The following is a 16,224-nucleotide window of genomic DNA, read 5'->3' on the forward strand; positions in this document are numbered from 1 at the left end:
AGGTTCTCAAACATGCCCAGCCGTCATCATCAGTGGGAGGGCTTGTTTAATCCAGGGGCTCAGACTCTAAAACCCAAGTGTCTGATTCAGTGGTGGGGCTGAGGACTTATACTTCCAAGCAGCTCCCAGATATGCTGATACTGCTGGTCCAGGGACCAGCTCTAAGAATCGCTGCTAGAAATCTTCGTGATTGGGGATGTCCTTCTCAGGACATGTCAGCTCGAAGAATCGCCACTGGAGGCTTCGTGATTGTGGGTGTGAATGTCCTTTCTCAGGACACGTGCTCCTTCTTCATAGTGGAGTCTTGACAAGGGTAGTTTTGAGACTCACAGGAACAGAAAACTTAGAACCCAGAACAGGCTCTGGATTTGAAGTCAGACTCTGAATCCAGATCCAGCTCTTACCAGTTACCGGCTCTGTGGCTGTGACCAAGATGTGGTGCCTCTCTCAGGCTTTCTTTCCTCATCTGTTAAATGGGAATGATCACAGTGGGTTGGCCAAAAAGTTCACTGGGGTTTCTCTGTGACATCTTCCCAAACTTTTTGGCCAACTCAATACCTGCTTCAGAGGATTAAATGCTGAAGTTTCTTTTATGGCGAGTCTGGTGCTTGTTAGGCATTCTGTTATTGATTCGAGTTTGGACTCCATTGGAAAACATCAGTGACGTGCTTCTGTTTCTGCCCACATGGGAATGTGGTGGGTGTTGAAGACTCTGCCAGGTAGACTCCACAGGCTGTTCTAGAAAACATTCGTCTCAGTCTTGTGGACAGGTCACGGGTAATGGACAGGTATGTGATCCTGTGTTTCTCTTGGATAGTCTCCTGGGCGGTATCACCTTTGTGAAGCCCCAGCACCGAGCTTTGCTTTTTCCCTTGTGTGTTACCAGGAGGTCCGTGCATGCTTGAGTTTGGGGTGGGTGGGGGAGGACAGCCCTTCTGTGCCTGTTGCTGGAGTTGACCCCAACACCTAACTGAGGGATGGCAGTCACGAGGTCAGCGATGCAGAGCCAGGGTTGCTTTATCTCCCCCTCTTTCCCCCTTGGTAACCATTAGCGTGTTTTCTACATCTGTGACTTGATTTCTGTTTACAAATAGGTTCATGTGTACCAGGTTTTTAGATTCCACATACAAGCGATTTCATATGATATTTACCTTTCTCGGCATACAAGCTCTTAAAATAGCACCTAGCCCGTGGCAAGCACTCAGTGCCTGTTGGCCTTTGTTATTTACTGAGAACCTACTGTGTTCCAGGCACGCTGCAGAGGTCAGGCAGTTATTCCCCAAACACAAGCACTACCTTGTATCCGGGGGATTGATGACGGATAAGACAGTCTACTCTTGCTTTTCTTTTTTTTTTTTCATGTTGCATCACACAGCTTGTGGGATCTTATTTCCCCAACCATGGACTGAACTGGGCCCTCAGCAGTGAAAGTGTGGGAGTTCTAAGCACCTGACCACCAGTTAATTCAGTCTGCTCTTGTTTCCAAGTACCATTTCTAAAAGAAGCAAGGCATTGAAATGGAAAGGGGCTTGTTTGAGTGAGGTCACTCAGCTAGGGAGCAGAACCTATTCTGTCCTTTGGTCCTGCCCATATGTGGCACTGCCCTTACTGCATCATCACCAGACGCTGATAATGATCATTTGAGTGGAGAATGAAAGCATCCATTTACTAGTTCTGAAAGTATGATGGTAGATCCAAATCTGTAGTTTTTAGACATTTTGATTTGATTTATAGATCTCAGATACTAATTTATATTCATATAATACTTTCATTATAAAATATGCAGTGGTACAAAGATTTGTATGTATATAGGAGTTTTTTTTTTTTTTAATTTGGGTTTATAAATGGTTTGGAACAGGTTGCAGAAACATCGTCTGTTGCTCTTTTTAATATATCTCGAGCATGCTATGACACATCCTGAAATAATTTGCTTCGGAAAAAAGCACTGCTCTCCCTCTTTTGCAAATGTAACTGTAAATATTACTTTGAGGTATGTAATTGCTGCAACCATCTCCATTTGAAGGAAGACTTCTAACCCGTCCATCTCCCATCTCTTGCTATTGTCAAGAAATCAGAAATATTGACTTAAAAGGCATTATTCAAATGTGTTGAATGTAAACACTGAAGAAGTCTGAGAACAGCCACAAATTTTCCTTTGCTTAATGCAGCCTTGAAAATATTTCAAGTATTCTGTTTTACAGGCATGCATTCACTCTGCTTAGGGAAAATATTACTTCAAGCACATCTTAGCATGCCAAGAACGCTTCTAGTGTCTGGCACTTAGTAGGAACTGAATGGATGTTTGAAGTTTGACTTGAGTTGAAGTTCCCTGGGATACACGTGTTGCTATGACACCTGGAAACCCTTGGGTTCCTTTAGGTATGGAGACAGCTCTGGCAGGGCTTGGTGAGGGGCTCTGGCTAGGGGCAGGCAGGCCTACAACCCTTCTGGGCAGTGGGGCATTGCTCAGAATCAGACCTGGCTCAACACAGAGCTAGAGCTGGCTTCACAATTGGTCCCTTGTCACTCATTTCATCGAGTGGCCCTCCTTCTGAGCTCTCAGACTTGGCTGCGAGCCCCTTGGAGACAGGACTCTGGCTCTCATTTCAGCATTTTCAAGAGCCTGTCCTAATGCCGTAATTGCTCGTAAATGTTTCACTCAATTGAAATAAAAAGAAAAGAAACCAAGTGGGCATATGGCTCCCTCTAGTCTCCTCACTTCTGAGACCTGGCTGTGAACTCATGGCCAGATCCTCCCATGATTCATCACTTAAATCATTCAGCAGCTGAAGGATGCAAGCTTTCCCCTCAAAGGCTGTCTCTTGGGCTGTTTAGAGACCCAGGTGGGCCGTGGAAATAGCCCTGGTCTGAAATGCTATGGATGCCTGGGCGGTGCTTTTTTAAAATTTTTAATTTTTTTTATTGGCTGTTTTACCTTACACATAATCTTTGATTTTTTTTAATGGAATTATAGTTGAATTACAATGTTTGTAAATTACTGCTGTACAACAAAGTGATTCAGTTATATATATATGAGTGTGTGTGTGTGTATAGGGGGGTTCCCACGTAGCTCTAGTGGTAAAGAACTCGCCTGCCAATGAAGATGTAAGAGATGTGGTTTCGATCTCTGGGTTCTGAAGACCCCCTGGAGTAGGAAATGGCAACCCACTCCAGTATTCTTCCCAGGAGAATCCCATGGACGGAGGAGTCTATGGGGCCACAAAGAGTCAAACATGACCGAAGTGACTTATCACACACACATGCATGTATATATATAATTCTTTTTTATATTCCTTTCCATTATGGTTTATCCCAGGATAGTGACTCTACTTCCTTGTGCTGTACAGTGGGACCTTGTCTATCCATCCTATATATAATAGCTTACATCTGCTAACCCCAAACTCCTACTGCATCCCTCTCCCATAACCAACACCTGCATTACATACATGCTGGCCGTCTGGAAGTTCAACCTATGTCAAGTCCCTTCTTGTTCTAGATCTCGGTCTCCCTGTAACGTCTAAGATCACTGAGAGCAATATAAGTCTATCCCATTAATGATACGTGTGTGTGTGTGCACGCGTGTGTGTGTGTGCTGGTCAGCTTATTTGCCACAGCATCAAAAGTTTTACTCCTTTATTCATGAACAAAGAAATATTCTGACCTATTTTTCAGCAGAGCGAAGTTCTGGAATTTCAAATCACTGGCTCCTTCTTTGGCTATTTTTCTATTGCCCCTGTGATGAAAGAAAATAGATTATTGTCAGGAAATAGCAAGAAGTGAGGGGAAAAATTAATTAAGTGCATTCATTCATAGAAATAACCACTCAGTCAGATGTAAGTAATTAATGTCTCACACGTAATTCCAAATCTCTCTTTGCATTTCCAGTGGAGTTAAACAAAATCTGGACTTAAGATAATCCAATTACTTGAAAATATGCTTTTTTTTTTTTTTTAATATAAGAGCTTTATTTTACAAGGAGCAATAGCCTGGGGTAGAATAAGTGCCCCTAACTGGATGAAGACGTGGGCTTTCTCACATCAGCGTGGTCAAGTGGTGTCCTCCCTAAGGTCCCTGAATTTCCATAACATTGCTCTGTACAGCAAAAAGAATCACGCGCATGCCACCCGGTTAAGGGGAGGCTGTCAAACAAGGACAGTGCCTGCAGGCCAGGAAATGTCCTACATGCTTTCCTGTGTTGGCTGAATTCGACCAAAACTAGCAAACATCATCTGGGGTAGGGAGGAAGATGACTTAGGAATAGCAACTCAGATCCAAATAATATTTATTGAACTCCTGTATAATTTAGGGACTTTGCGATGCTATTTTCTATGAAGAGATTAACTAATTTTAAATTGAGTTAATTTGTTCAAATTCAGTAAGGCATTCTCTATCATAAAGAATCTCTAGTTCATTTCATTAGCCAAGTTTAATATACTTTCATTTTTCTCGCAGGCATTTTGTGAGCTCTATTAGACGTTAACGGATGATCCCTTCCTCTACAAATGCTCCTTGGCAGCTACCAGGGTAGCTCCTCTGACCTGCCTGCCCTCCTGATTCTCTCCACTTGGGCCACACCTGCTTCTTCTAGGACCTTATATTTTCCTCTCCTCCCTCCCCTAGGGCTCTTCCAGGGGGAAGTGTTTCTCAAACACTTTCTTCCCCTGCATCAAACTCAAGCTTCTGAGTTCAGTTCACCTGTCATTTCATCAGAGAAACCTCCTTTCTCCTCTGAGACAGACCCCTTCTAGCACTCGCCTGAGTTTTAGTTGTCCTTCGACTTAATGTATAGGTTGTATTCACGACTGTGACGCTGAGGAACTGCCATCTCCATGAGGGCAGAGACTGCAGGAGACTGCATGTCCAGGGCTTGGGACTGTGCCTGATTGTACAGGACATGCTGAAACATAACTTGAGGCTCTCTCTCCACCCAGGATGTTTTTAAACTTTTTTTCTATATTGGAGTATGGTTGATTAACAATGTTGTGATAGTTTCAGGCGCACAGCAGAGTGACTCAGCCATACATGTGTATGTATCCATTCTCCCCAAAACTCCCCTCCCATCCAGGCTGTCACATAACATTAAGCAGAGTTCCCTGTACTATGGATGGAACTAGAGATTGTTATACTGAGTAAAGTCAGACAGAGACAGAGAAATATCCATCTAGGATTTTTTGTATAGCCTATTAACTGCAACACAATAAATTAAAAATGTAGTGAGTTGTTTGAATATATTTTGTCACCGTGTAAATTGATCATCTAGAAAGATAATGGATGATTCCATTATTTTCCAGTTTTTGTTATTCCACAATTACACAGTTGTTTCATTATTGTATTATTTTATATTCAATACATTTTATTATTTCGTTGTTTTTTATTTATCTGGGTGAAAGCTCGATTCATAAATCTTTATCTGCATTCTGACTTCATTTCTAAGCTCTGGAGATAAACATCTACCTTCTGGAATTTTTTAATTGGTCACCCCCAGCTGACTCAGGCCCTTTCCTAAGGAATGGCCCCATTATTCACAGAACTTCCAAACAATTATTTGCGCACTCACCTTGAGTCTTCCCTCCCTTGTCCTCTCCATCCTCACCATCTCCACAATTTGTTACCAGATCCTAGAAACTGAGTCCCAAACATCTCTCTTCAATCCTTTAAATGATACCTAGTCTTAGCTCTGCCTTCATTCTCTCCAGCCTGGACTCCAGTGTCAGCCCCCTAGCTTCCTGGGCTCCAATCCACCCACCAAACTGCAATGAGAACAACCATCTTTTTAACTGGCAGAATATAACCAAGTCACCTCTACTTGAAATCCCCACCCCTCCTCCATTTCACAGGACCCAGTCCACAGTCTTTACCAGGATCCCTGCTCCAGGGGCCTTGGATACAATTTGTATTATTTGTATTCTTATTTCCTGCTAGCCCTGCTCTCTGACCAAGCCCCCAACATTGTCCTTGTTTGCCACACGACAGGCCAGTGAATCAGAGACTAGGTGTTGAAGCAAGGAATACTTCATCTGGAGAGCTTACTGCCAAGAAGGTGGCAGACTAGTGTCTCAAAATAACCATCTTATTGCAGTCTGGATGCCAGTTTCTTTTATAGAACAGAGATGGGGGGCAGTGAGGAAATGAAGTTAAAAGGCCATTAATCTTGCAAATATCTCTTAGAAAGGCAATCCTAGGACAGGGGGTGTGATAATTCTTCCTTCTGACATCCACAGGTGGACAGGGTCCTGAACAAAGACGCTTTAGTTAACAATCAGGCAGAGGGGCAGGATTTTCTGAGGCAGGACACCATGTATGATTACAATAACAAAAGCAATGAAAAGCAAGTCAAACACTTCCAACAGCAAGAAACAGTTCCCGTGTGGAGTCAGAACTGGGTCTTTCCTGCAATAATAGTTTCCAGTCTTCAAGGCTTAGTTCAAACATTAGATCCTTGTGAGGTCTTCTGTGCTGCTTCCTCTTAGAACATTTTAGTATTTTTGGTATGTCTCTGTTCTACCATTCATTCATTTGTTCATGAATCCATTTATTCATTAACTCAACACAATATTAGAGATATTGTAGATATCAGATCTCTTTTGTGCCCGGCAATGGGATGAAGTTGTTAAGAAGACACATGAAGCCTTCCTAGTGAATCTTTTATGGTTGTCGGGAGACAGACCATGAACAAGTAGATAAACAATCATATTTTTATCATATTGCTGTGTATGTGTGCCTGTTCAGGTGTTCATGTTCCCCTAGAGTAGAGGATTTTTGTGAGAAGACACATATCCTGGGAATATTTTCTCTCCCAGCACAAGGACTAGCTGACCTCAGCTGTGCCCTCAGGAATGTTTTTAAGATATGAAATGATGCATTAATAATAAATAGATAAATGAATGCCCTGCCTATCTGGGCTCTTACACAATAGTGAACCACTCACTCTATTGTGTAGGGTCTTTTAGGTCTCTCTGATACCAGGCAACTTCTGATGTGTCCCTGCACTGAGGAGACCTTAGGTTTCATTACATCTCTAAGGTATGGGCAACATTTCTGTGCTCTGACAGCCAGGGTAACATTTTCTGAAATGGCTATAACCAGTTCAACTTTAGGAGAATATGGGGGGGTTCTGGAAATTTTCTCAACCTCTTCCTGGGATCCCCAAGAACCCAACAGCCTGAGAGCTTCCTCTGACTTTTCCAGAGAATCTACTTTTGCTTTCTTACTTTAGGAAGAGAGTTTAACTCAAGCTCTTTTTCTATTTCATTTTTACAGTAACCCTCAGCAGGGCAGCTAACCTAAGTAACCTAAGTAACCTAAGTTGGGCAGGCATCCTTCTCAGCTTTTTGCTACAGATGAGGGAACAGGGACCTTGAGAGTGGAGGGGATCTGATTCAAGGTCACCAAGTTGGTTGATGGCCCAGCCAGTGCTCCACACCAGGTCTCTAATCTGCCAGGTATGTGCTACATGCACCCTCCCCCTGGGGGAGCCAGGGTGTGTAGCCGCCTGATACTCAGGGTCAGGCCCCTCTGAGACCCACTAAGGAACAGGAGTAAGAATGAGTTGGGGTGGGGGGGTACAAAGGATGAGGAGGTGGTGCTGTCCTTCCCACAACAGATTATTTAACAGATGAACAAAGCTGGCAAGTTAACAGCCATCGAAGGTCCATCTAGTCAAGGCTATGATTTTTCCAGTAATCATATATAGATGTGAGAGTTGGACTATAAAGAAAGCTGAGCACCGAAGAATTGATGCTTTTGAACTGTGGTATTGGAGAAGACTCTTGAGAGTCCTTGGACTGCAAGGAGATCCAACCAATCCATCCTAAAGGAAATCAGTCCTAAATATACATTGGAAGGATTGATGTTGAAGCTGAAACTCCAATACTTTGGCCACTTGATGCAAATAACTGACTCATCTGAAAAGACCCTGATGCTGGGAAAGATTGAAGGTGGAAGGAGAAGGGGACGACAGAGGGTGAGGTTGTTGGATAGCATCACCGACTCAATGGACATGAGTTTGGGTAAACTCCGGGAGTTGGTGAAGAATAGGGAGGACTGGTATGCTGCAGTCCATGGGGATGCAAAGAATTGGACATGACTGACCAACTGAACTGAACTGAACTGAACCTGGACAGTGAGCAGTTAAGTTTATTTGTTTTTAAAACACATAGAAAGAACAGAGAACAATAGAAGCTTTAACATTAGAAGAGGTTCTCTCCCTTGCTCCCTCTCCCTTTCCAGTTATTTGGAATTGAGTTTTGCTTGCTAAGCACAAGGAGAACCACAATGTCCCACCCCACAGTTTTCCTCTCCACCAGCTCTTTCTGGCTCAAATCATTCCTTAGGGTTCCAGGTTTTAGGAACACATTAAAAAGAATGTACCATGATGAAAGAATTATAAAGTCTCAGTATATCACAGAAAATATTATTTAAGAATGTTTATCATACCAGGTCAAAACTGTTTGCTTTGCATTAAACTGATAACTGAGCTTTGAAGGAGACAGTCAATGTTGCCACAAATTGGCCTTGGCATTTGTGAGCCTGCGTTGATGATTCTGTATATGGCAGTAGTGTAGGTAGTTAGGCACCATTTTCAAGACCTCAAACATCCAAGACCAGCTGTCCTTCCTGTGGGCCGTTCAGCCTGCCTCATCCACATAATCCAATGAGCACTTTCAAACGACTGCTCTATTGCTTATCTTTGATCCTCATCAAGTGCCCCCCAGGAAAGCAACACAGGTTAGTTTACAGAACAGTGAACTCAGCACATCCCAAAAAAAGGGGAAGTGCCATAGGCTTGTGGGGAAACTGAGGCACAGAGTGCCAGTGGGTGAGCCAATTAATTGTTCTTGTAATCACTTTGTCCTCTTCTGAGAAAGAGCATATCACCTCTCAGGAGCCAGGTTCTCTACTTAACTATCCACTTATCACTTCTGGTTTTACACTTTTTGGCTATTTTTGCTTTCCTTTTCCTCCTTGGCACCTCCCTCCTGAGTGGTCAGTTGACAAAACTCATCCAGTCCTCCTTCACATGTCTTCTTGTTCCATCCCTTTCTTACACTCTCTCTTCTCAGGACCAAGGACTTTTCAGGTAGATCTAACAGAAGTCAGTTCTGCATAGTTGAATCAGTATATACTGACTGTAGTATGTTGAAGGGTGTATACAGAAAGATGTATCTATCAAAACCAAATTATTTGAGAAGAAGGTCTTTGGCAATGTAATTAAGGTGAGATCTTGAGATGAAATTGTTCTGGATTAGGGTAGCCTTATATTCAAAGTTAGGCTTCTCAGGTGGCTCAGTGGATAGAGAATCTGCCTGCAATGCAGGAGATGCAGGAGACACAGGTTTGATCCCTGGGTCATGAGGATCCCCTGGAGGGGTGCATGGCAACCCACTCCAGTATCCTTGCCTGGAGAATCCCATGGACAGAGGAGCCTGGCGGGCTACAGTTCATGGGGTCACAAAGAGTCGGACATGGCTGAAGCTACTGAGCATGCGCACACACACCATATCTAAGGACAGGTTTTCATAGAAAAGAAGACCATAGAAGACACACAAGAGAAGGGCATGTGCCATCCCACGGGAAGATGGAGACAGAGATTGGGGTGATGCTGCCACAATCCAAGGAGCTTCTGGAGCACCCAAAGCTGGAGGAAGCAAGGAAGGATCCTATGCTAGAGGCTTCAGGGGAGACACAGCCCTCGGGATTGATTTCAGTCTTCTGGGCTCCAGAACAGTGAGAGAATACCTTTCTGTTATTTTAAATCCCATGGTTGATTTAAGCCACTATAGCCCTGCTGCTGTTGCTGCTAAGTCACTTCAGTCGTGTCCGACTCTGTGCGACCCCATAGACTGCAGCCCACCAGGCTCTGCCATCCCTGGGATTCTCCAGGCAAGAACACTGGAGTGGGTTGCCATTTCCTCCTCCAATGCATGAAAGTGAAAAGTTAAAGTGAAGTCACTCAGTCGTGTCCGACTCTTCACAACCCCATGGACTACAGCCTACCAAGATTCTCTGTCCATGGGATTTTCCAGGCAAGAGTACTGGAGTGGGTTACCACTGCCTTCTTCCACTATAGCCCTAGAGGACTCAATACACAGAATAGGTAACCCAACCCATCCTAAAGTACAGAAAATAAATAAGACCCAAATCTCCAGCAGGACAAAACAAGAAGTGTATTGACAAAAATGCATATAGTCTAGAAGGAAAAAGAAATAAATGGGAACATCTTTAAATGAGGGGGTAGTCAAGGAAGGCTTCCACAGACTGATGGATGAGGTGCATGCAAAGTCGCTTCAGTTGTGTCCAACTCCTTGTGACCCCATAAACTGTAGCCTTCCAGGCTCCTCTGTCCATGGGATTCTCCAGTCAAGAATACTGGAGTGGGTTGCCATTTCCATTTCCAGGGGATCTTCCTGATCTACAGATAGAACCCAGATCTCTTACAGCTCCTGCATTGGCAGGCAGGTTCTTTACCTAGTGCCACCTGGTAAGCTCAATGAATGAGGATGTACAGCATTTTCCAGACTGATGGAGAGTGAGGCAGAGCAACCTATTTTGGGGCAGATGCCTGCTCCATGCTTTCCTGGCCATTTTCCTCTAATTTTTCACCTTTACCAGTGTTCCCAGGTACACCCAAGATGGCAGGTACAGTTTGACCTGCACAGATGAAAAGCTACCATTTCTTCTGCTGTGAAATGACCTTCTCTTAATAAGTACTGAGAGCAAGTTTAGCTTTTTCCAGAAGCTTCTCATTACACTCCCAATGAGCGTGCAGATTTCTGAGAAATCACATAAATTTTCCCTATGCCTTAATTCTCTTTTAAGGGCCATGCAGCTGGATTGCTGACTCCAAGATCATGAATAATAATAATGTATAATGCTATAATTATCATGCTAATAACAACAGCCCTAAACTTTGATAAGATTTACAACTTACTGGTCACTGATGCTCACCACAACCCTAAGAGTCCAGTCCAAGCCTATCCCCAACCCTGTTAAATTTCTTCATCTTGTGTTCGGCTCATGTTCCCTCTTCTCAGGAATTGCCACATATCAGGCTTCTGAGGGGGCTTCCCAAGTGGTACTAGTGGTAAATAACCTGCCTGCCAATGCAGGAGACATAAGAGATGCAGGTTCGATCCTGGGGTCGGGAAGATCCCCTGGAGGAGGGCATGGCAACCCACTCCAGTATTCTAGTCTGGACAATCCCATGGACAGAAGAGCCTGGTAGGCTATAGTTCATGGGGTTGCACAGAGTCGGACACGACTGAAGTGACTTAGCACACATACATGGACGCACAGGCTCCTGAGGAAACACTGAGATGGAGAGGATGATGCAGGAAGTCCATCAGGGTGAGATCCTGGCATCAGTCGCTGTGGAGGGCAGGGAAGGAAGCAGAATTTGGAAGGGGCAACGGTTGGGCTGTGCTCTGAGATTGGCACCAGGGCCCTTCAGAACTATCCTGAGTTGTGGCAGCGGGGCCAGGCCTTTGTACTCCTGGATGAACCAGATGGTGCATGCAGGCTGCCCCAGGTGAGGCAACTCTATTCAACTGGGACAATTCCCAAAGGAAGTTGAGAGGGAGAGACTCTGAAAGTCTAGTACAGCGTCACATTGGATTCAGACTCTAGAGAGTCTGAGGTCCCAAGCTCAACATAGGTCTTGACTATAGTTTTCATTAGAGAATGGAAGTGGGGGGCGGTGGGGGAAGGAAGGATGGGGCCCAGGGCAGGATGATCCTGAGGGTAGGGCATCCCCTAGGAAGGAGTGGGGAAGCAAGTCAGAGAGATGCTGGTCTCTACAGGATGTGGTGTGGTGTGGTGTGGACACAGATGTTAAGAGCACTCATTTGGACTCCATCAGAATTTGAATCTGGTTCTGCCACAGAAGAAGTCAGCAGTTTATCTCATCATCCCCATTTTACACCCAAGGAAGGGGGAGTTATAATAAGTCCCTCACATATTGATTGCATGTTGGTAATCATTTTTATTATCTAGGGTTCAAGTCTTACTCCAACAAGCAAGGAATAACAGAGGTGGACAACCAGGAGGACCAAGAAGGGCAGTTGATAATGAAAAATTTTCATCCAGGCCAAAATGCTATTATCTCAGAACTTTTGTGGGTCAGGAATCCAGGCGTGACTTTGCTGGGTCCTCTGTTTCATGGTCTCTGCTGAGGCTGAAATCAAAGTGTCAGCCAGAATTGGGGTTTCCTCTGAAAGGTCAACTGGGAAAGGCTCTACATGGTTCTAAGCACATGGGATTGTTGGCAGGTTCAACAGTTTCTTGTGGCCTGTTGGACTGACAGCCTTGCTTCCTTGGTGTATGTGGGTAAGAAGATGCCTTCAGTTCCTTGCCACCTGGGCCTCCCTCATATAGCCACGTGCTTTATCAAAACGTGTAAATCAAGCAGACAAGAGGGAAGTTGCGATCACACATAATGTCATCACAGAAATGACATCTTGTCAATTTTGCCATATCCTGTTGTTTACAGGTGATCACAGGCCTTGCTCACAATTAAGAGGGAGTGGATTACACAGGGAGGGGTGCAAGTACCAAGTGAAGCGGTAACTAGGGGCCACTTTAGTGTCTGTCTGCCCCATATAATAGTTGACTCATTGGAAAAGACTCTGATGCTGGGAGGAATTGGGGGCAGGAGGAGAAGGGGATGACAGAGGATGAGATGGCTGGATGGCATCACCGACTCGATGGACGTGAGTTTGGGTGAACTCTGGGAGTTGGTGATGGACAGGGAGGCCTGGTGTGCTGCGATTCATGGGGTCACAAAGAGTCAGACACGACTGAGTGACTAAACTGAACTGAACTAAGTGTGGAAGTGTGAGTAGATGTGACACTAGTTACTAGCATCCAGAAGGTATTTGACAAACCTCCAAGCCAAATCAGCTAGACTCTTCCTGCTGCCTGTTTTATAACCTTCCATGACTCCTGAAAATGTCAGGCCAGTTCTCAAAAGTTTTTCAGCTAATTCCAGAAGACACCAGCAAGTCAGAACAGACTGGTTCTCTGAATCTTTGCTCTTGCATGTGAGGGGCCATTGTAATTATTTTTTGTAGCAGAATGCTATACTTCTAATTTTCTTAAAATAGTCACTGCATGAGTCATCACAAACAACTTTTTCTGAACTAGAGTTTCCTATTTTGTTCCTTCCATTTGGTCTTTAGGGCACATGTGTGATAGGCACAAACTTCCGTTGAGTTGTATATTCTTGTGTGTAGCTTCTTCTAAGCCTAGGAAATGTTCAACACCGCCCTCCCCCACCGCCCCCCTCACCCATCCCGAGCATCTGAGCAAAGCCCAGGCTCTTGCAAATTTGATATGCCATAGCTGGGATGATGGATACCTTTTATGCGCTTGCACTGCTGAACCCAGAAAAGCTGAAGAACATACAGACTTTTTTTTCTTTTAAAGTTTGAATTTGAATCTATTTACCCAGGGCCAATTTTCGCAAGCTCACGCAGCCTCCCCATTCAAAATTGGCAAAGGATCTTGGAGAAGAAGATCACTCACACACACACTAGCTTCTCACAGGAGGCTACATTTGCTGGGAAGCAGATACTGATGATAAGGCATTGTTTCAAACACTGCTCAGAGACAGGAATGCGGTAAGGTCCTGTATCTCCTTCTGTCTGTGCACACCAGGAGACCACAGTACACAATTCGGAGATATCTCTGCCCTGCCTGACAGTACGTGTGTAGCAGAAAGTGAGGGAAGAGCCCAGATACAAGACAGACTTATATTTCAAAGCAGCTTCAGCACTGGGGCATTGCCTTCTGTCTGTCCTGTCCAGTGTCTTCCATTTATGAAGTTTTAGCTGCAACTCTGGACGCTAATTTTGGGGACAGACAGCTGGAGTGGAAAGAGAGTTTGGCCTTGTGGCTTTAGGGTTAGGGTTCAGGCCCTAGCTATTTTACTACTTCATTGTGTTATCTCAACCATGTTACTTAACCACAGCCTGGTTATGGTTGTGCCATGCGTACGATCAGAGTAGGATGGGTGGGTATGTTTCTTGAAGCATCATTACTGCATATATTCTGCACACTTTGCTGTTCCTGCATTAAACAGAGGGGATAAGAGTCTTGCTTCATAAGCAGCTGAAAGTCTATGGCAAAGTCCTAAAAACCATGGCATAAAGAGGGGTGGGCATACCTAACAGAACTTGAGAACTTGGTGGCACAGTAAATTAGCTTAAGGGTCCTGTCCTCGTGGAATCTCCTCTGATCTTTCATCTGGACCCCTTATCTGTTCTCCTTGACATCCATCCCTTTCTACTCAAAGATCGTCTGCCAATTTTGTCTCAGCCATCATTTCAACCCTCTGTTTTGTTTTACAAACCAACATTCCAGGCAAACTGAACCTCTAGCTAGGCTGAAACACAGCACATTGAAAATTTCTCCATTCATGTGGTCTCCCCTGCCTGTGATTCATTTCTCCCTCTTTCTCTTCTCTTTCTAATGTCTCCACAACATCAAATTCTTGATCTGTTGGACCCAGCAGAGATGCCATCTTTTCCGCTCATCTTTCCCCAAAGTATCTGGACAGATGTGCTATATCCTTCATGAGCTAGAATGGAGCTCACTTTCTATCTTGGCTGGTGGCAGCCATGTTCCCTAAGCCCTCACTCTATCCTGAACCTGGCCCCTCTCCTCCTGTATCCTCTTTGATAGTTCACGGTCTTGGAAACAAAATCCTCTCAGACTCAAGTCCTTTACTGAAACTGAATTGAAATTGAGCAGTGGACCCTGGTACCATCCTCCAGTCAGATACTTATTGAGCAGCTACTATGTGCTGGTTATTATGCCTGGGAACACAGACAAGACACAAAAGGTCCTACCCTCATGAAGCTGGCAGCCCATGAGTGGGAACCAAGCTAGTGAACAAGAAGCTCACCTCCTCTGTTTTTCTTTTCCCCCATGGCTTCCTGTTTCATTTACTCCTGGTTTGAATGGCTACCTGGTTTCAAGACAGTCCACCTGGCTCTGACCTGAGTTTCCCTTGGTACGCAGCTCTGACAGCTGCCTGTGAATTTACACATGGCCAGGAGGTAGCCTTGGTCCTCCTTTAGGCCACGTGGGCTGCCCTTCCTCCTCTAGATTCTCCAGACTCAGGGAGAGGCTTTGGGTTCTCTGATGAAATGGATCAGACCTCAGTTTTCAGAGGTGGCCACCTATGTGGTCATGATTGGTGTGTGCACCTCCCACCAAAGCTCTGAACTCTTGTCATTCTCTCCTGCAGACCAGCAGCAGAAGAAACATTCACTCTTGAGAAGATCCATAGAATCTCTGGAGGGAATTACTAATTCTTGTTCATTAAGGCAGGACAAGTCTTCCCTGTAGCTCAAATGGTAAAGAGTCTCCCTGCAGTGTAGGAGACATGGGTTCAATCCCTGGGTTGGGATGATCCTCTGGAGAAAGGAATGGCAATCCACTCCAGTATTCTTGCCTGGAGAATCCCAAGGACAGAGGAGCCTGGCGGGCTACAGTCCATGGGGTTGCAAAGAGTTGGACATGATTGAGTGACTAACACTACTACTACTAAGGGAGGAAATGGAGTTGGAATATTCTAGAATAGACCAGCTCTGCCTATGGGTTGCAGGTACAGAGTAGAGGGTGGTGTCTGAATGCTGCTTTTTGCTTTCCCCGAGTTACAGTTTCAGAGGGTCCCAGAGTGTGAGTCTCCATGGAAAGATACATGCATATCATCTTGAAGCTGCTTGAACCTGTTAATTTTTGATTAAAAAGCCTTTATTTTGTATTGGCGTATAGCCAATTAGGCCTCCCAGGTGGTACCAGTGGTAAAGAAACCACCTGCCAAATGCAGGAGAAATAAGAGATGCAATTTTGATCCTTGGGTCAGGAAGATCCCCTGGCAAAGGAAATGTCAATCTGCTCCAGTATTCTTGCATGGAGAATCCCGTGGACAGAGGAGCCTGGCGGGCTCCATAGGGTCATGAAGAGTCCGACACGACTGAAGTGACTTAGCGTGCACACACATAGCCGATTAACCGTGCTGTGATAGTTTCAGGTGGACAGCAAAGGGACTAAGCCATGCACACACATATATCCACTCTCCTCCAAACTCGCTTCCCATCTAGGCTGCCACACAACATTGAACAGAGTTCTATGTGCCATGCGGTGGGTTGGTGGGTTGGTTATCCATGTTAAATATAGCAGTGTGTACAAGTCTATCCCAAACTCCCTAACTACCCCTCC

General features: G+C 44.8%; 1 protein-coding gene across 2 annotated transcripts in view; it reads right to left on the reverse strand.

Moving 5' to 3' along the window:
• The window catches only part of CLNK (cytokine dependent hematopoietic cell linker), a 208,312-nt gene that overhangs the window by 112,728 nt on the left and 79,360 nt on the right, over positions 1–16,224 (reverse strand). For both annotated transcript variants that reach the window (XM_002688459.6, XM_059887816.1), the window contains exon 3: positions 3,662–3,733. In XM_002688459.6, coding sequence (XP_002688505.2) covers positions 3,662–3,733 — 72 coding nt within the window. The remainder of the gene's footprint in view (positions 1–3,661; positions 3,734–16,224) is intronic.

The sequence above is a fragment of the Bos taurus genome, chromosome 6, assembly GCF_002263795.3.
Source record: "Bos taurus isolate L1 Dominette 01449 registration number 42190680 breed Hereford chromosome 6, ARS-UCD2.0, whole genome shotgun sequence".
Taxonomy (NCBI): Eukaryota; Metazoa; Chordata; class Mammalia; order Artiodactyla; family Bovidae; genus Bos; species Bos taurus.